The 19,449-nt window shown below is 40.1% G+C and overlaps 3 protein-coding genes across 5 annotated transcripts; 2 read left to right on the top strand and 1 right to left on the bottom strand.

Annotated features, from left to right (window-relative positions):
- Positions 1 to 17: 17 nt before the first annotated feature.
- Positions 18 to 4,483, top strand: LOC113507911 (uncharacterized protein K02A2.6-like). 2 transcript variants are annotated; one of them, XM_026890861.1, is made up of 2 exons: positions 18 to 1,166; positions 1,529 to 1,621. In XM_026890861.1, the coding sequence occupies exons 1-2, from the start codon at positions 177 to 179 to the stop codon at positions 1,532 to 1,534; spliced, it is 996 nt and encodes a 331-aa protein (XP_026746662.1). In that variant the 5' UTR covers positions 18 to 176; the 3' UTR covers positions 1,535 to 1,621. The 2 variants fall into 2 exon arrangements, with proteins under 2 accessions (XP_026746662.1, XP_026746661.1); XM_026890860.1 differs by having other exon boundaries at positions 1,074 to 1,166; positions 1,529 to 4,483.
- A 71-nt stretch (positions 4,484 to 4,554) lies between these two features.
- On the top strand, positions 4,555 to 9,020 carry LOC113507910 (uncharacterized protein K02A2.6-like). Of its 2 annotated transcripts, none has more exons than XM_026890858.1 (2): positions 4,555 to 5,703; positions 6,066 to 9,020. In XM_026890858.1, exon 2 carries the CDS (start codon positions 6,214 to 6,216, stop codon positions 8,944 to 8,946), a length of 2,733 nt encoding a protein of 910 aa, XP_026746659.1. In that variant the 5' UTR covers positions 4,555 to 5,703; positions 6,066 to 6,213; the 3' UTR covers positions 8,947 to 9,020. The 2 variants fall into 2 exon arrangements, with proteins under 2 accessions (XP_026746659.1, XP_026746660.1); XM_026890859.1 differs by having other exon boundaries at positions 6,066 to 8,570.
- Positions 9,021 to 11,447: 2,427 nt separating this feature from the next.
- On the bottom strand, positions 11,448 to 17,296 carry LOC113507915 (WD repeat-containing protein 74-like). Its single transcript, XM_026890864.1, has 8 exons — positions 17,156 to 17,296; positions 16,637 to 16,791; positions 16,011 to 16,230; positions 14,888 to 15,068; positions 14,186 to 14,278; positions 13,521 to 13,719; positions 12,402 to 12,568; positions 11,448 to 11,679 (listed from the first exon to the last, which is right to left on the bottom strand). Exons 1-8 carry the CDS (start codon positions 17,217 to 17,219, stop codon positions 11,466 to 11,468), a joined length of 1,293 nt encoding a protein of 430 aa, XP_026746665.1. The 5' UTR covers positions 17,220 to 17,296; the 3' UTR covers positions 11,448 to 11,465.
- Positions 17,297 to 19,449: the final 2,153 nt, after the last annotated feature.

The following is a 19,449-nucleotide window of genomic DNA, read 5'->3' as shown; positions in this document are numbered from 1 at the left end:
GTCTGTGGTTAAGTGAGGAGCGACGCGCCAGATTTGGAATGGCGGCAATTGAAAATAGAAGCTTGAACTATGCAAACGTCTATTATTTATCAGTGGCGACGAGGATAACGGAACGATATTCGGTGCAGAATAAAGTCTTAAATTATTGTGGTATAGTGCTTTGGGGGTGATTAAAAATGTCTGTTGGGAAAGTTCGAGATTTTGACATAAAAAATGGGAATTGGTCGGCGTACGTCGATCGTCTCGAAATGTATTTTGTTGCTAACAAAATAGCGGAAGATTTGAAGTTACCAACATTAATAGCTCTTATCGGCGAACCGGCTTATGAGTTACTGTCTACTTTGGCGAGCCCGAGAAAACCATCAACCCTGAAATATAAAGAAGCGGTGGAATTACTGCAAGCACATCTACAGCCGAAACCATCAATTCTCGCGGAGAGGTATAGGTTCCGACAAAGACGCCAATCAGCGGGAGAAACGATAGCTGATTACGTGGCAGATTTGAAAAAGATGTCACGTTATTGTGAATTCAAGATCAATTTAGAAGAAAATTTGAGGGATCAGTTTGTGTGCGGGTTACGTAGCGAATATATACGTCAGAGGTTATTCGCGGAAGATAACATAGATTATCAAAAAGCGCTAGTATTAGCCAATACTCTGGAGGCAGCTGAGCGGGACGCCGGGGCCGTAGAGGGAACGCAGGAACAAACTACCAGCCGGGAACTAAGCGAGAGAATACACAAGTTGGAACTCAATAAATGTTCAGCCTGCGGGGTCAACGGTCATGGGGCACATAACTGTAGGTACAAGGAGTTCGAATGTAGTTATTGTGGACAACCTGGCCATTTACGAAGAGTTTGTAGAAAAAAAGAATTTGATCGTCGCATAAAATCTACGATTTCAAACCGCGGGAATAATGGCGCGCGAGGAAGGTCACGTAGAGGACGCGTGATCGGGTCGAGCGCCTACGGAGCGGGTGTATGGCGGAGCGGCAACATGGCGCGCGGGGGGCGCAGCAACGCTCGCACCGCACGCAGCAACGACGTTACCGACGCGGCGTACTGGCTGAGCGAGCCAGCGATGGATGACAACTCCGGCTCGGAGCAAGACGTTGAGGGTACAAACGAGGAACCGATGTATCAAATGTCACTAACCAACTATAAACCGGTGTGTATAAAGCTTCTAATTAATAATAAAACCTTATCGATGGAGATTGATACAGGCTCTGCGTTATCCTGTATAAGCAAGTCTACGTATAAGGAGCATTTTAAAGAATTACCTTTGAAACCATGTAAAATGAAAGTAAAATTTTATGATGGCTCTGTCATTCAACCAATAGGGTATTTAGAGACTGATGTGCAATATATGAAAAATATGAAGAAACTAGATCTCTATGTGATCGATAAGGGTACTACTAATTTACTAGGTAGACAATGGTTATCGGAATTGAATATTGAGATACCAAAATTTACTAGATGTAACCACATTAAATTATGTAAAAATAAAATGTTTAACGATATCATTTCCAGACATGACAACCTATTCGATGGCACGTTGGGCAAATATACCGGTGAAGAAGTCAAGTTATGCGTGCGGGATGGGACCGAGCCAGTATTTTGTCGAGCGCGCCCCGTGCCTTATGCATTGCTGGCGCGGGTCAATGCTGAGTTAGACGCGATGCTGCGCGCCGGCGTCATCGAGCCCGTTGAACGGTCCGACTGGGCCACACCGCTAGTTATAGCGAGGAAGGGAGACGGTGGAATACGCTTATGCGCGGATTATAAGGTGACACTTAACAAGGCTTTACTGGTTGACAGGTACCCGGTCCCGAAGGTAGAGGACTTATTTAGTAATTTGAGTGGCAATCATTATTTTACTAAGCTAGATTTGTCACAGGCTTACAATCAATTAATTTTGGATGAAACTTCTCGGAACTACACAGTAATTAATACACACAGAGGACTTTTTAAATACAATCGCCTCGTTTATGGTCTCTCTTCCAGTCCGGGCATTTTTCAAAAGTTCATGATGAATCTCTTTAAAAACGTGCAGGACGTAGTCATATTCTATGATGATATTTTAATAAAGAATAAGTCATTAGAATCTCATTTAGAAAGAGTTGAACAGGTTTTTAGTATTTTAGAGAGGAATGGGTTGAAAATAAAAAAAGAAAAGTGTGAGTTTATGGTAGGCCAAGTAAAATATTTAGGATTCATAATTGATAAACATGGCGTACGGGTAGATGCAAATAAAATAAAACCGATCCTATCTATGCCCGACCCAACTAACGTCTCAGAGTTGAAGTCTTTTCTCGGTATGGTTAATTTCTATGGAAAATTCATTAAGAATTTGAGTACTCATATTACACCACTTTACGAATTACTTAAGAAAGGTAAACATTGGCAATGGACTAAAACACATAGATATGTGTTCAATAAAATTAAACAACTTCTATGTAGTACTGAAGTATTGACACACTTTGACATATCGCTGGAGAGCATAGTAACATGCGACGCGAGCGCACGCGGGCTGGGGGCCGTGCTGGCACAGCGCGCGTCTGACGGCAGCGAGCGGGTTGTGGCGTACGCATCGCGGGCGCTCACTGCCGCGGAGTTACACTACAGCCAGATACATAAAGAAGCCTTGGCTATAATTTTCGCGGTAGACAAGTTTCATCAGTATCTTTATGGCAGAAAGTTTACACTACGTACAGATCATAAACCGCTGGTCACAATTTTTGGGCCCCATGCAGGAATACCGAACACGGCGGCGAGTCGTTTACAGCGGTGGGCCATTAAACTATCAGCTTACGATTTTAATATAGAGTACATTCGATCAGATAAAAACACGGCAGATATTTTGTCTAGGTTAATTAGCACTCATAAAGAAGGGGTTATTAGTGAAGAATTAGACACACCTGAACAAACGTATTTACACTTTGCCGCGGAAGCATTGTTATTAGATTATCAAACGTTAAAAAAAGAAACCGTTTCGGATAGTGTATTGAGCAGAGTAGCCAGATATATAAACGATGGCTGGCCGGTCGAGGTCGAAATGAAAGAATTAAAACCATATTTTAACCGTAGAAAGGAATTATATATTGAGCTAGGGTGTGTAATGTGGGGACATAGGCTAGTAATTCCTAGTACGTGTAGGAATAAAGTGATCGCTGAGCTTCATGAGAGTCACATGGGCATAGTCAAAACTAAATCGTTAGCGCGAAGTTACGTATGGTGGCCGGGAATAGACGAGGCACTAGAGACAGCATGTTGCAGCTGCACCGTGTGCGCTGAAGTGGCGGACGCACCACCTGCGCATGCGCCCCGCGCCTGGCCGTGGCCAGATCGACCGTGGACCAGGATACACGTAGACTTCTTAGGACCGGTAGCCGGTCTTACTTATCTAGTGGTAGTCGATGCACATTCAAAGTGGATTGAAGCTATTAGAATGCTGAGCACCACATCGCAAGCGGTAATAAAAGAATTACGAGAGATGTGGGCGAGATTTGGGTTACCTAAACAATTGGTTAGTGATAATGGCCCTCCGTTTTTCAGTGGAGAATTTCAGCAATTCTTAAATAATAATGGTATAGAACATATATTTTCGGCACCTTATCACCCAGCTTCTAATGGGGCAGCGGAAAACGCTGTTAAAATTTGTAAAAAGAGCATTAAAAAGGCGATTAAATCGAAATCCGACGTACACTCCACATTGTGTCGTTTTCTGCTGGCGTACAGAAACACACCACACTATACAACCGGGGAAAGCCCCGCCAAGATGTTATTAGGGCGCAACTTGCGCATGCGGTTAGATTGTTTGAAACCAGACCAGAAGGCACTTATTAGAGCTCGCCAAGAGACAGTAGAAGCTACATCGAGTGGCGTCACAAGACAGTTTAATCCGGGGGACCTTGTATGGTTCAGAGAATACCGTAGCTCAAACAAGTGGTCTGCAGGGACTGTTATAGAGAAAACAGGTAGTACAGATTATAATGTTAAATCTATCCACGGCACTGAGGTGCATAGACACATTGACCAACTAAAACCAAGAGTGATAAATAGGACAGCTAGGCTAGTAGATGCAAACTTTAGGAACTTTCAACCAGTTCAGCCTGTTAAGAGCTCTCGCTCTTCTCTCGTGTTTCCTTCGGACAATAATCGAGCGCCGAACACAGAACCGGACCGGACAAACGGAACCAGCTTGACGAAAGCATTGGTCGAGGAAACATCCCGCACGCAAACAGACGGAAGTGATTTGGTTACAAGTGAACCCTTGTCAACGTCAAGTGTACCTTTAAATATGCCCAAGGTGCAGGAGACGGGTAGTCCTAGGGTTCCTATTACTCGGGATATACGAACTAGTAATCGTACACGCAAACCGGTTAAGAGATATGGGTTTGATGATGATTGAAGTAAGAAAATATATTATAAGATTGTTAAGATTATTATTGATATGTTGTTTAATATAATTTAGTAAGTAAGTTTATCTGTAATAATTAAGGGTGGAGGTGTTACATATGATTATAAATATTTGTGTTGTCTGTGGTTAAGTGAGGAGCGACGCGCCAGATTTGGAATGGCGGCAATTGAAAATAGAAGCTTGAACTATGCAAACGTCTATTATTTATCAGTGGCGACGAGGATAACGGAACGATATTCGGTGCAGAATAAAGTCTTAAATTATTGTGGTATAGTGCTTTGGGGGTGATTAAAAATGTCTGTTGGGAAAGTTCGAGATTTTGACATAAAAAAATGGGAATTGGTCGGCGTACGTCGATCGTCTCGAAATGTATTTTGTTGCTAACAAAATAGCGGAAGATTTGAAGTTACCAACATTAATAGCTCTTATCGGCGAACCGGCTTATGAGTTACTGTCTACTTTGGCGAGCCCGAGAAAACCATCAACCCTGAAATATAAAGAAGCGGTGGAATTACTGCAAGCACATCTACAGCCGAAACCATCAATTCTCGCGGAGAGGTATAGGTTCCGACAAAGACGCCAATCAGCGGGAGAAACGATAGCTGATTACGTGGCAGATTTGAAAAAGATGTCACGTTATTGTGAATTCAAGATCAATTTAGAAGAAAATTTGAGGGATCAGTTTGTGTGCGGGTTACGTAGCGAATATATACGTCAGAGGTTATTCGCGGAAGATAACATAGATTATCAAAAAGCGCTAGTATTAGCCAATACTCTGGAGGCAGCTGAGCGGGACGCCGGGGCCGTAGAGGGAACGCAGGAACAAACTACCAGCCGGGAACTAAGCGAGAGAATACACAAGTTGGAACTCAATAAATGTTCAGCCTGCGGGGTCAACGGTCATGGGGCACATAACTGTAGGTACAAGGAGTTCGAATGTAGTTATTGTGGACAACCTGGCCATTTACGAAGAGTTTGTAGAAAAAAAGAATTTGATCGTCGCATAAAATCTACGATTTCAAACCGCGGGAATAATGGCGCGCGAGGAAGGTCACGTAGAGGACGCGTGATCGGGTCGAGCGCCTACGGAGCGGGTGTATGGCGGAGCGGCAACATGGCGCGCGGGGGGCGCAGCAACGCTCGCACCGCACGCAGCAACGACGTTACCGACGCGGCGTACTGGCTGAGCGAGCCAGCGATGGATGACAACTCCGGCTCGGAGCAAGACGTTGAGGGTACAAACGAGGAACCGATGTATCAAATGTCACTAACCAACTATAAACCGGTGTGTATAAAGCTTCTAATTAATAATAAAACCTTATCGATGGAGATTGATACAGGCTCTGCGTTATCCTGTATAAGCAAGTCTACGTATAAGGAGCATTTTAAAGAATTACCTTTGAAACCATGTAAAATGAAAGTAAAATTTTATGATGGCTCTGTCATTCAACCAATAGGGTATTTAGAGACTGATGTGCAATATATGAAAAATATGAAGAAACTAGATCTCTATGTGATCGATAAGGGTACTACTAATTTACTAGGTAGACAATGGTTATCGGAATTGAATATTGAGATACCAAAATTTACTAGATGTAACCACATTAAATTATGTAAAAATAAAATGTTTAACGATATCATTTCCAGACATGACAACCTATTCGATGGCACGTTGGGCAAATATACCGGTGAAGAAGTCAAGTTATGCGTGCGGGATGGGACCGAGCCAGTATTTTGTCGAGCGCGCCCCGTGCCTTATGCATTGCTGGCGCGGGTCAATGCTGAGTTAGACGCGATGCTGCGCGCCGGCGTCATCGAGCCCGTTGAACGGTCCGACTGGGCCACACCGCTAGTTATAGCGAGGAAGGGAGACGGTGGAATACGCTTATGCGCGGATTATAAGGTGACACTTAACAAGGCTTTACTGGTTGACAGGTACCCGGTCCCGAAGGTAGAGGACTTATTTAGTAATTTGAGTGGCAATCATTATTTTACTAAGCTAGATTTGTCACAGGCTTACAATCAATTAATTTTGGATGAAACTTCTCGGAACTACACAGTAATTAATACACACAGAGGACTTTTTAAATACAATCGCCTCGTTTATGGTCTCTCTTCCAGTCCGGGCATTTTTCAAAAGTTCATGATGAATCTCTTTAAAAACGTGCAGGACGTAGTCATATTCTATGATGATATTTTAATAAAGAATAAGTCATTAGAATCTCATTTAGAAAGAGTTGAACAGGTTTTTAGTATTTTAGAGAGGAATGGGTTGAAAATAAAAAAAGAAAAGTGTGAGTTTATGGTAGGCCAAGTAAAATATTTAGGATTCATAATTGATAAACATGGCGTACGGGTAGATGCAAATAAAATAAAACCGATCCTATCTATGCCCGACCCAACTAACGTCTCAGAGTTGAAGTCTTTTCTCGGTATGGTTAATTTCTATGGAAAATTCATTAAGAATTTGAGTACTCATATTACACCACTTTACGAATTACTTAAGAAAGGTAAACATTGGCAATGGACTAAAACACATAGATATGTGTTCAATAAAATTAAACAACTTCTATGTAGTACTGAAGTATTGACACACTTTGACATATCGCTGGAGAGCATAGTAACATGCGACGCGAGCGCACGCGGGCTGGGGGCCGTGCTGGCACAGCGCGCGTCTGACGGCAGCGAGCGGGTTGTGGCGTACGCATCGCGGGCGCTCACTGCCGCGGAGTTACACTACAGCCAGATACATAAAGAAGCCTTGGCTATAATTTTCGCGGTAGACAAGTTTCATCAGTATCTTTATGGCAGAAAGTTTACACTACGTACAGATCATAAACCGCTGGTCACAATTTTTGGGCCCCATGCAGGAATACCGAACACGGCGGCGAGTCGTTTACAGCGGTGGGCCATTAAACTATCAGCTTACGATTTTAATATAGAGTACATTCGATCAGATAAAAACACGGCAGATATTTTGTCTAGGTTAATTAGCACTCATAAAGAAGGGGTTATTAGTGAAGAATTAGACACACCTGAACAAACGTATTTACACTTTGCCGCGGAAGCATTGTTATTAGATTATCAAACGTTAAAAAAAGAAACCGTTTCGGATAGTGTATTGAGCAGAGTAGCCAGATATATAAACGATGGCTGGCCGGTCGAGGTCGAAATGAAAGAATTAAAACCATATTTTAACCGTAGAAAGGAATTATATATTGAGCTAGGGTGTGTAATGTGGGGACATAGGCTAGTAATTCCTAGTACGTGTAGGAATAAAGTGATCGCTGAGCTTCATGAGAGTCACATGGGCATAGTCAAAACTAAATCGTTAGCGCGAAGTTACGTATGGTGGCCGGGAATAGACGAGGCACTAGAGACAGCATGTTGCAGCTGCACCGTGTGCGCTGAAGTGGCGGACGCACCACCTGCGCATGCGCCCCGCGCCTGGCCGTGGCCAGATCGACCGTGGACCAGGATACACGTAGACTTCTTAGGACCGGTAGCCGGTCTTACTTATCTAGTGGTAGTCGATGCACATTCAAAGTGGATTGAAGCTATTAGAATGCTGAGCACCACATCGCAAGCGGTAATAAAAGAATTACGAGAGATGTGGGCGAGATTTGGGTTACCTAAACAATTGGTTAGTGATAATGGCCCTCCGTTTTTCAGTGGAGAATTTCAGCAATTCTTAAATAATAATGGTATAGAACATATATTTTCGGCACCTTATCACCCAGCTTCTAATGGGGCAGCGGAAAACGCTGTTAAAATTTGTAAAAAGAGCATTAAAAAGGCGATTAAATCGAAATCCGACGTACACTCCACATTGTGTCGTTTTCTGCTGGCGTACAGAAACACACCACACTATACAACCGGGGAAAGCCCCGCCAAGATGTTATTAGGGCGCAACTTGCGCATGCGGTTAGATTGTTTGAAACCAGACCAGAAGGCACTTATTAGAGCTCGCCAAGAGACAGTAGAAGCTACATCGAGTGGCGTCACAAGACAGTTTAATCCGGGGGACCTTGTATGGTTCAGAGAATACCGTAGCTCAAACAAGTGGTCTGCAGGGACTGTTATAGAGAAAACAGGTAGTACAGATTATAATGTTAAATCTATCCACGGCACTGAGGTGCATAGACACATTGACCAACTAAAACCAAGAGTGATAAATAGGACAGCTAGGCTAGTAGATGCAAACTTTAGGAACTTTCAACCAGTTCAGCCTGTTAAGAGCTCTCGCTCTTCTCTCGTGTTTCCTTCGGACAATAATCGAGCGCCGAACACAGAACCGGACCGGACAAACGGAACCAGCTTGACGAAAGCATTGGTCGAGGAAACATCCCGCACGCAAACAGACGGAAGTGATTTGGTTACAAGTGAACCCTTGTCAACGTCAAGTGTACCTTTAAATATGCCCAAGGTGCAGGAGACGGGTAGTCCTAGGGTTCCTATTACTCGGGATATACGAACTAGTAATCGTACACGCAAACCGGTTAAGAGATATGGGTTTGATGATGATTGAAGTAAGAAAATATATTATAAGATTGTTAAGATTATTATTGATATGTTGTTTAATATAATTTAGTAAGTAAGTTTATCTGTAATAATTAAGGGTGGAGGTGTTACATATGATTATAAATATTTGTGTTGTCTGTGGTTAAGTGAGGAGCGACGCGCCAGATTTGGAATGGCGGCAATTGAAAATAGAAGCTTGAACTATGCAAACGTCTATTATTTATCAGAAGGGTGCCTTTGCCCTGACGATAGGACAGGTAACAAATAAAAAGGTTACCTGTGTACTTATAACCTTATACTTTTCGTGTCCCCAGTTTAAATTAAAAATAAAACCACAATTTTTAACATTCATTTATTTACAAGACATAAAATTAGAAGTCACAGAAATCACATGACAGGTTTAGTTAACTACCACTCTAAACAAGCTGATAGCCGCTTGATTACCTATAATAACATTGGTTATCATTACAAAGTAATAAAGCTCAACTGGAAGGGAATTGAGACAACAAAATACTCATTTAAGACTCCACATTAGCAACATGTTTGCAAATACTCCGTAGTACAGCACATTTACAAGATCTTTTTCACAAACAATAACAAATCGTAAATAAATGGCGAACGCCACCAACTACGATGAACTATTTAGAATGAACCTTTTTTATAACATGGTTTAGAATAATATTAGCCACATTCTGCAAGACGTAGTTAAAAATTCTTCTGTGATCACCATCCACATTTCTTGACGAAGCTTTTCACGATGTTTCAAACAGGACGCTTTGAGCATTCAATTTTGATTATGATTGCCTGATGATTGGGTGTATTTACTAAACAAGTTTATCTAGCTTCCAGTTTTTTTATTTATCTTGGCAAAAATACAACTTCAATTCAATGCATCATTATTATAACTTGGTTAGTCTAGGTTATAGACTCACAAAACTTATGGATGGACTCCAACGTTTTCGTGAAACGTTTATATTCTCGGTTACGAGATACAAGAATTTTGACAATAACACTTCACATTTTCGCAGTGATGTTTTTGTATAAGTGCCGGTATCTACAGTGCCTTGCCCTGCCGTGCCAACTTCTTGCCAATGATATTATTATGATGCCATTGACTTAATTTGACTTATGTATGACATGAACATGAAATTTTGAAACTTTTGGTTTTGACTTTTGATGCTACAGTGCGACCACAGACCCATAATATTTTTGCTAAGGGGCGATTCTGGTATATGTATTTGTAAAAATAATTATTAAAGAAAGGTACAATTGAGTGACCTAAACTGATTAAAAACTGAATTGTAAAATCATTGTACCTACCTTTGAAAATGCTTATAAAGTGTTTAGGTTAGACATTCACACGTTACAGATACAAAACGACCACAATAAGAAAAAAAGGAAAATATGTTATTCGGTATATCATATTCCTCATTATCATCATCCACAGCCTTTGTCCTCTAACTGATGGGCATAGGCCTAATCTTTATTATTATTTATTTTGTTTATTGCACAATTACATATTATCTTTAACATAGTACCCACAAAACCGGTTTATCGGTTTGTCTGCGGGCGAGGAGTTGCTTACTATATAATTATGCTTACGTTGTATTAATATACTAAAATATTGGGTATAACTAGACTAAGTACATAAATTTCAAAGATATTTTCTTAATTTTATCGTGGCAATTTCTACGGTCCTGTGCTAGCCTCATCCAGACTCGACCCGAGACCTTTAATATATCGTCGACCTATTGGAAAACCGACGCTTCTTTTGTCTTATCTTCAGCCACCATTCTGTCACTGCCTTAGTCCACCTGCCGTCACTTCGTCTGGCCAAGTGGCCTGCCCAGCTCCACTACAGACTCATTACTGTGACTGCTCGAATAGCCGCGTGCTTGAGGTTACCACGCTAAACCCATTGAGCGCGAAATGTTGCGCGTTCGACAAGTATTTGTGTGATCGACGAATGCTTGTACTGAGTCTGGGTGTCTTTGTGCATGTGACCTGAATGTTTGTGAAACCCACCGCGGTACAAGGATTAAATGCCTTAGTGCGGGAGTCTTTTTTTTTAAAGACCGAAAACCTACGTCTCGTTTTTCGATTCTTCGGACTGTATTCCAAATAATAACTATGATCTTTCTAGTGTGACCTCTGCCCCTTCAGTTATAAATGATGCATGATCGCGGAAGGGGAGGGTATTTGTAACTGTGTTTTGGATGGTGAAACAAGGATATAGACACTTCAAACTTATAGCACTTCTTTTTCAGTCGAGGGTTAATTTAATAGATTTAAAAAATCTAAATACCAAGTTTTCAAATGTCATTTTTTATAAAATTTTGATAGTTTTTATAAATGTAAATTGCATTGTCATCGGGTTTGAAGCTACCCTGAATTTCAGCCTGCTAGCTTATCGGGAAGTGCCTCAAAACTCAGTTGCAAAAATCCAACCGGAACGACAAACAAACGAGAAAGTGAGTTTATAAAAACGTGTGAAAAATAAAACACAAATTAACATTATCATTATAATCAAGCATTATGGAACACGCTCTTAGCTTTCTTCTCTCTCTTCTTCTGTTCTCTCTTCTTCTTCAACTTCTCTGTACTTCTGAGCAGCTTCTTGATGGCGTCGTCTGGGTCCGCGAGGTCCGCGTCAGTGCAGCCGCCAGAAGATGGCCGTATCTTCTTAGCTGGGAGATCAATCTCTTCTGGGACTTGCTGTTTCTGCTTTTTGGGTTTTTCACTGTAATTTGAAAGAATTTTTAGTTTGTGGTGTAAGAAAGTAGTATGTAAACTATTAATCCATAAGGATAGCTAAATGGTTGAGGGGTCACCACGCCAAACCCACTGCGCGGGACGTATCGCGAATTCAATCTTCGCGTAGGACAAGCATTTGTGTGATCCACGAATGTTTGTCTGGAGTCCGGTTGTCTTGTGCATGTGACTTGAATGTTTGTGAAACCCCCCGCGACACAATGATTGAGATTCTTATTACGGGAGAAGTTTTAAAAACTAGAAATGATTGAAACTCAAAAACCTCACTGTCTTTTACTGTAAATTTGTAGTGGTATTTTTACAACTTTTCATTTGAGGCCCATATCTCTATGAAAAGAAAATCTTGTACATTTACATTTAAAATCTTATGTAAATACGTACAATCAACACAACGCGGTCCACTGCTGGACATAGGTCTCCCCAAGCTGCGCACAACACCTCTACCTTCCGCATAGGAAGATCATCATCATCATCTCAGCCTATAGCTGTCCACTGTGGGACATAAGCCTCTCCATACGTTCTCCAGCGCGACCGGTTCATTGCCACCTGCATCCAACGAGACCCAGCGGCTCTCACCAGGTCGTCGGTCCATCTGGTATAATTTCGTCACTTTCAACGAAACAGCCAGCCGTTTCCATCACCTGTACATCCATACAGGTTCAACACCAATACAAATAACTAAACCCTCACCCAACAGGCTCCATATTCTCGAACAGCGTGTCCAGGTCGTCTGCATCCGTTTCCACCTTCACATCTTCCGGATCCTCTTCCTCCTTGACTTCGCCATCTTTACGTGTGAGCGGAGTGGAGCTGGCCTCCTGGACTAGCACGCAGGATAGCTTGGAAGTTAAGTATTGCTGTAAATAATAAAAATAATTGTATTTGTCATATTCGCCTTTCTGTTTTTCCGATGCTTGTACACTATTGTATATTTTTCTAATTTATTTATCCTTTCGCAGGTCTGCTGGAAGAGATTTCTTAAAGAAATAAGCAGTACCTTTGTACACCTTTCATTATTTGTGCTACTTTTATTTGTATCTATATCTATACTTCTATATCTATACTAATATATAAAGATGAAGAGTTTGTTTGTTTGAACGCTTTAATCTTAGGAATAGACCATTCATCGAGGAAGGCTTTAGGCTATAAACCATCACGCTGCAACTAATAGGAGCGAAGATACAATGGAAAATGTGAAAAAAACAGGGCAGGTATAAATCATAACTTATATCTTCTACCCACGGGGGCGAAGTCGCGGGCAACAGCTAGTGTGTACATAAATGGTAAATAAATAATTGATGAATCAGTTTGTCTCGCTCGCCCGCCGCGTCAGCTCATGATTAAGGACTCCGGTTAGGTCCGAAACGAGTCGGGCGATACCGATACATACGCGTGAGTAAATCGTTATAATCCTACTAATTATTATAAACGCGAAAGTTTGTATGTATGGTTTTTTGTTTGGTCCTCTTTCACGTAAAAACCACTGAACGGTTTTAGACAGAACTTGGCACACAGATAGGTTTATAACCAAGATTTAGAGAAAATATTGAATACTTATTTCTCATTTTATCACATCATTAAAAAGTAATGAAGATTAAAAGCATTTAAAATGGTGGAATTTATGGTAGTCGGGGCCAGCATCATAACTTGATAGTAAAAACTAAAAAGCATACTAGTAAGTGACGTCACACGAGATTTTAAATCACTGTATACCCTTCATTTTTTGTTTACAAGATAAACGAAAAAACACACCCTATTTTTTTGAAAATCTGTCTGACGGACTGTCAATAATAATTATCCTATAGACACCTTATAAACCAGTTCCTTGCTCCCATACTCGTGCACCCTCAGCTGTCTGTCCAAACTGCAGCTGACTACCAGCCTGCTGTCTCGCACTATAGCTATGTCTGTGATGGCGCCCGCCGAACCCTTGTAGCCCTTGTCGGGCTTGCCCTTACGAAGGTCCACCTGGTGCAGCTGGCCGCGACCGAAGCCAACCAGGACTTGGCTAGGGAGGAGATGAAAAGATTTTTTTTTATATAGAGATTAGAGACCTCCGCATTATGGAATTTAATCCTTGTGCTTCAGGGGGTTTTACAATCATTCAAGACACATGCACAAAGACACTTAGACTCGGGATAAGTTGGATCGCGAGGATCGAATCCGCGCTACGTCACAACTGACTGACGGGACTTCGTAAACTCAAGAAGTCTCGGGAAACAGCAAGCATTACATAAAAAGAAATACGTCCCATTGGTAAAACAGTGCTCAAAATATTTTTATAGTAATTATCGTGAGACATTTTCATTATTAAATGATGCAACGGTTTCCTCACGCGTATTTATCGGGAGTGCCCGACTAGTTTCGGGTCCAACCGGAGTTCTTTATCAGTAAGGATTAAGGACTCCGGATAAGACGCGCGAGTAAACCGTTGCATCATTGAATAGTGTTTTAAATGTTAAAACAACTCTCACCGTTCGTCGAAGCTGCTGGCGATGCATGTGGCGGCCATGTTTTCAAAGTCCACATTGATGACCGGTCTCCGTTGAGCGCGACTGTCGTATAACCTGAGGAAAAACAAGAGAAGTAAATAAACCAGCTTTGATACCGGTAGATACCGATACCGGTACCTTTTAGGAAGCGGTGAAGGGTGGGCGAAACTGGGTGCTGTCCAATGTAATCTGACCTTCAAAAAGTGCTACTTAGTAGCCTAATTTGAATAAATGCCTTTCGATTCGCAATTAATGACTGACTTGAGTGGTTTCAAATATTTTTTTATGGACAAAAGCCAGACTTCTCGACCCACGGCCCCTATCTCCTCATAAGAACAGATGGGCAGGTTGACGCGACTCATGGACCCCCACTCCCTCGTGGGAGAAATGGCTAGTGTCAGACTCCTACTGACTAAACCTGAACCGCTGTGCTAAGTCATCCGCGTTTTTACCATCATACACATTACACGGCCTGACCGTTACTGGTTACCATGGACTCCCTTTACCGCACGTAGGCTCCATTGCGCGTCAGGTGGCTTTGGGAGGCTCCCAGTCCAGCCATCCCAACTCCCTCCAGAAGAGCAGAAGCTCCTGGGACGTTCGCAGGCTTCTGTGATGGAGCTCGGTGTACGGATCCTTGCCCGTCCACGGCCTGACCGTATGATGGTAGGTAAGATGTCTTACCTAACATATCCATGTCGCGAGCAGACGGCGGCCAGCCTGCCCCCCTCCCCGGACAGCAGCAGCAGGTCGGACACCCACACGGGGCGTCGCAGCTGCAGCCAGTCGTGCGCCAGGTTCTTGGCTACGAACGTCGGGGAGGGCTCGCCTATGCGCCACAGTTTCAGGTCGTTTTCTTCACCACCTATGAGGTATATGCATGTTGGGAATTATGTAATATATTTAATGAGCCTCTACGCAAAAAGAAATTCAGTGGTATTTCATTTGTTAAACTTAGTTTATAAGTTTCATGTGTCCAACTGCGATATCAAAGCTCAGAAACGGATTGAGCAATTAGTTTATTTTGTATTAAAGGTGAAAATCGGTAAAGCGGTCTATAAGATTTCTTTTTATATTATCTTATTTGCGGGGTTTTTTCTGTACAGAAAATGTCACCCTAATGATTTATAGAAGGTCTAGAAGTTGCGGGAGGTGAAATTGGGGGAGGACATGAAAAAACACAGAAATATAATATTGATGACTTAATCAAAAGAGTTCTTAGCTTTGTTTGGTAATAAAATTGTTGGCAGGAAGATCATAATTAATTCGATCATCATCTCAGTCTTTGGAATAATTTCTGAAAATAGTTTTTTTAGAAAGTTGGTATTAAGTATAAAGAGTGTTAGGGTAAATGCAGTCATGTGAAATTTTATTAGTTAAATAAACATTAATATTGAGGAGCTCGTGGCTAAGCCATAACCGCATAAGTGATGCGATCACAGGTTAAGCTATGCTTGACGCGGTTGGTCTGTAGATGGGTGACCATCTTCGTCATAACGATTTCATCCGTGTTTCGGAAGGCACGTTAAATTGTGGGTCCCGGCTGTTATTCCTACATCTTTGACAGTCGTTACAGGTAGTCAGAAGCTTGAAAAAGTATGACAGCCAGTCTAACCAAGGGGTATCGTGTTGCCCAGGTAACTGGGTTGAGGAGGTCAGATAGGCAGTCGCTCCTTGTAAAACACTGGTACTTAGCTGAAACCGGTTGGACTGGTAGCCGACCCCAACATAGTTGGGAAAAGGCTAGGCCAATGATGATTAAAATTGAACTTGAAATGAGAATACTATTAAAAAAAGGTTATCTCACCAGTAGCAAACACAGTATCCTCATCAGGGCTGACCCTCATCCTGTCCACCTTCCCCACATTTACGAGCTCCTCCGCCTTCTTACTCCACACCTTCACCACTCCGCTGGAGACAGCAGCTAGGAGCTTCCGTTTACTCCGTCCCAGGCCTACGACGTGGCCGGGTGCAAAGTCTGCTGTGTATGACTTCGTGAAGCCTTGCAGTGTGTTGTATATTTGAATCTGAGGGTCATTTAGGTGGTATTAATATATCTTAAGACAATGACACCTAGTTTTTTTCCGAGCTATGGTGGGTCTCACTCTAATGATAGTGGTCAGGGGAAAGACGGGCAGGAAACTCTGTGGGTTACAATACATAATAGCAGTCAGGGCAAGTAACCACATAGTTGTGTTTGATAATTTACATACAGTGTTGTGAGCAATTGAACAAGAGGAAAAAAGATCAATTGGACCTATCATGTATCTAAATCTAATGAAAAATTACACTGAAGAGGTGTAATTTATCATGATATTGACAAATGTTATTAGCAATTTATGATTGTAAGGTCACACCATTACTCCTACAACGTCACTAACTCAGAAACTTTTCCTTTTTCATAATACTAAAGGTAGACTATAATAGCCTCACCTGTTGATTCTTCCGTCCAACAAGTATCTCTGTCTGGTCAGCATTACCCCACTCCAGTCTGGTAATACACTCATCTTTTTGCAGAGTCTTTATATTTACGAGGTTTTCTATGTTCTTTTTACTGTTTTTAGAAGTATCTGTGTGGTATTTTATATCTGCAATAATTAAAATTTAAAGATATTCAGTTGCTATATTATGGCGACATATTATTTTAGCGTTAATTTACTATACTATATTAGATGCAAACAATATTAAAACAGTGCTAAGGCTTGTTTTAAAGCTAAAACTCAGTAATTACAAATGAAATAAGATTTTTGTAAATAAAGAGAAATTTTTGACAGTATTTACAAAAAATGACAATGATATCGTGTTATTTTCAAATTGTATCTAAGGAGAAGCTAATAGTTATTTGCTAGATTTAATGTATAAATCCTATTAAAACCAGGTTGTTTTTGGTCATAAACAAAAATACGTATACTATTACCGCACAGTACAGTCAGGTAATGAAATTTTACTTACGTTTGAATGAACCTATCCTACTGGCGACGAAAATGTCGACTTCTTTGTCTTCTGCTATCAACATTGTTAATTATTATGTACAATTATTTGTTTAAAACTATGCGAGCGCATTTCCAAAAGTGTAAACACGTGAAACTAAGTGTCAATTGAAAAGTGACAGTCCTAATTATGACACTTATGACAGAATAGTTTCGAAGAAATGCCATTTTTAAATACGTTTCATTCCACAATATTTGCGTTCGATAACACTTGCATGTTATTTTTTTTAATTTATAATTACTCCAGATGCACAGCCCTTATCATTTTGAGATGATTAAACAAGTGGGCAAATAAGCTTAGCTTCTATTATTTTCTATCTTTGTCACACAGATGTACCGATTACATCAGGTGGGAGCGTGAGAATGGACTAAAAATAAGATCTCAAAATCTAATACCTATATAAAATTCTCCTGTCACGTTGGACGTAAGAGCCATAAGATATGGCCGTCCGAAACGGCTCGACCAATTGACATGAAATTTGTGCTTGTTGAGTAGGTCCGAGACTCGGACAACACCTCTTATTCATACCCACAACTCATTTGCATGGCAAATTAAGGTTTGCTGGGACTCGTAATGTTTTTATAAAATATTATTATCTGAAAATGAAACAATTTAACGATGGAAAAACAAATTTATTGTCAAACCAATTCCTTAACAAATATACATATTTAAAAAAACTTTTCTATACTTCTGAATATTGTTTTTTTTTTTCTAGACTATTTAATATTGTAATATTTTGCACATAATAGCAATATAATCTGAATGATGCTTTGACAGTCGTTATCTATTGTAAGTTCATAGATTTAATGAACAAGGAAAACCCAAAATGGAGAATTATAAAATAAAAAGCATTAATAGTTGCTGAAATTTCATGGAATTAAAATGATACACAAACTATTTTAAAAACAGGGTGGAAGGGACATCTAAATGTGTTGGTCAATTTTGTTAAATTGTTATAAATATTTAGGATTTATTATCAGAATCATCAGGGCTTCTGATTTTACACATTACACGGTTGGGGCTTCCATGTAATATATAATTTTATTTTATATTTTAGGGAATATGTAGGGTAATAATTTTGAAAAAAGAAACGGAACGTAAAATAATTGAAGAAAAGTTCCACCGCCCGGGGGTCCGAAATCATGTCCTGTAATCCTTGGAACCTTCTATTAAATAAACAAGAATATCTCTTCCACCCTATAATTGGGCATTATATTTTTAAGTAGTTTTCAGTAATCAGAGCTACCAAGTCATAAAAAGTTCCCTTATAAGCAAAACTATGTTTTTTACATTTATCAAAAAAAAAAGAATAAACCCTTTTTTTAAGCTTTATGCAGAAGGTTCTTAAGGAAAACCTCCTTTCACACCAAAATTTTAATCTTGAGTTGGTAGCTCAGATTATTTTTTATGACTGGGAGCGGGAAACTAGAAGAAAATGGTAAAAAATAATTTAACCAGTTTTCTTAATGCCTAGCTTTTATAGTTAAATGTAAATTAAAACCGATCGTAAATTAAAACTGTTCAAGATTGGATAAAACATGCAAGAGGTCAATGCAAAGAGGGAAAAAATGGCGCCAACATAAACAATTGAAAAAAGTATTTTAAAAAATGTTAAAGATTTAAAGATTGAAAAAATGAATAGATATAATATATAGGTTTCTCGTATTAGGAATAAACGGATAAAAAAGTCGCATAATTAAAATAAATCTTTGCAACAGCCGTCTATTGCAAGAAAATTATTTTAACCTATTGAATTAATAAGATGCGACTTTACGAAACTCTGCGATGAAATCTATTGCAGTATAATAAGAATAATAAGTATATTAAGAATATACCGATTAATATATCGATTTTCATCATGACAAATAGTATTCTTTATAAGATTGTAATGTAATGTTAGCCTGACCGGTGGTCTCAATTATGGTCTGTTCGACAGAGAGAAATTATAAAAAATAAATGAACATTGTTTTACCGACAAGAATCATACTTATAAATCAAAAACCATTGCATAGATAAAATTAAAATGGCCGTCAAAATCTAAATTGTCTTTGCTAATAAATGGTCATCGCTGCAAAAAAAAACTTCCTTGAAACTGTATTTATAAATCCTGCTTTTTGAATTATTTAGATAATTTTATGTGAAACTTTATATTTAAATAACATTCTCTATTAAAATTCAGACTAACGTCGTTACAATTTTAGAGTTATTATTATTATTTATTCGTTTCTTTAACTATTTGAAAACATTTATCACAA

Source organism: Trichoplusia ni, unplaced genomic scaffold (assembly GCF_003590095.1).
Source record: "Trichoplusia ni isolate ovarian cell line Hi5 unplaced genomic scaffold, tn1 tig00003473, whole genome shotgun sequence".
NCBI lineage: Eukaryota > Metazoa > Arthropoda > Insecta > Lepidoptera > Noctuidae > Trichoplusia > Trichoplusia ni.
This window is presented reverse-complemented; position numbering and strand designations above follow the sequence as displayed.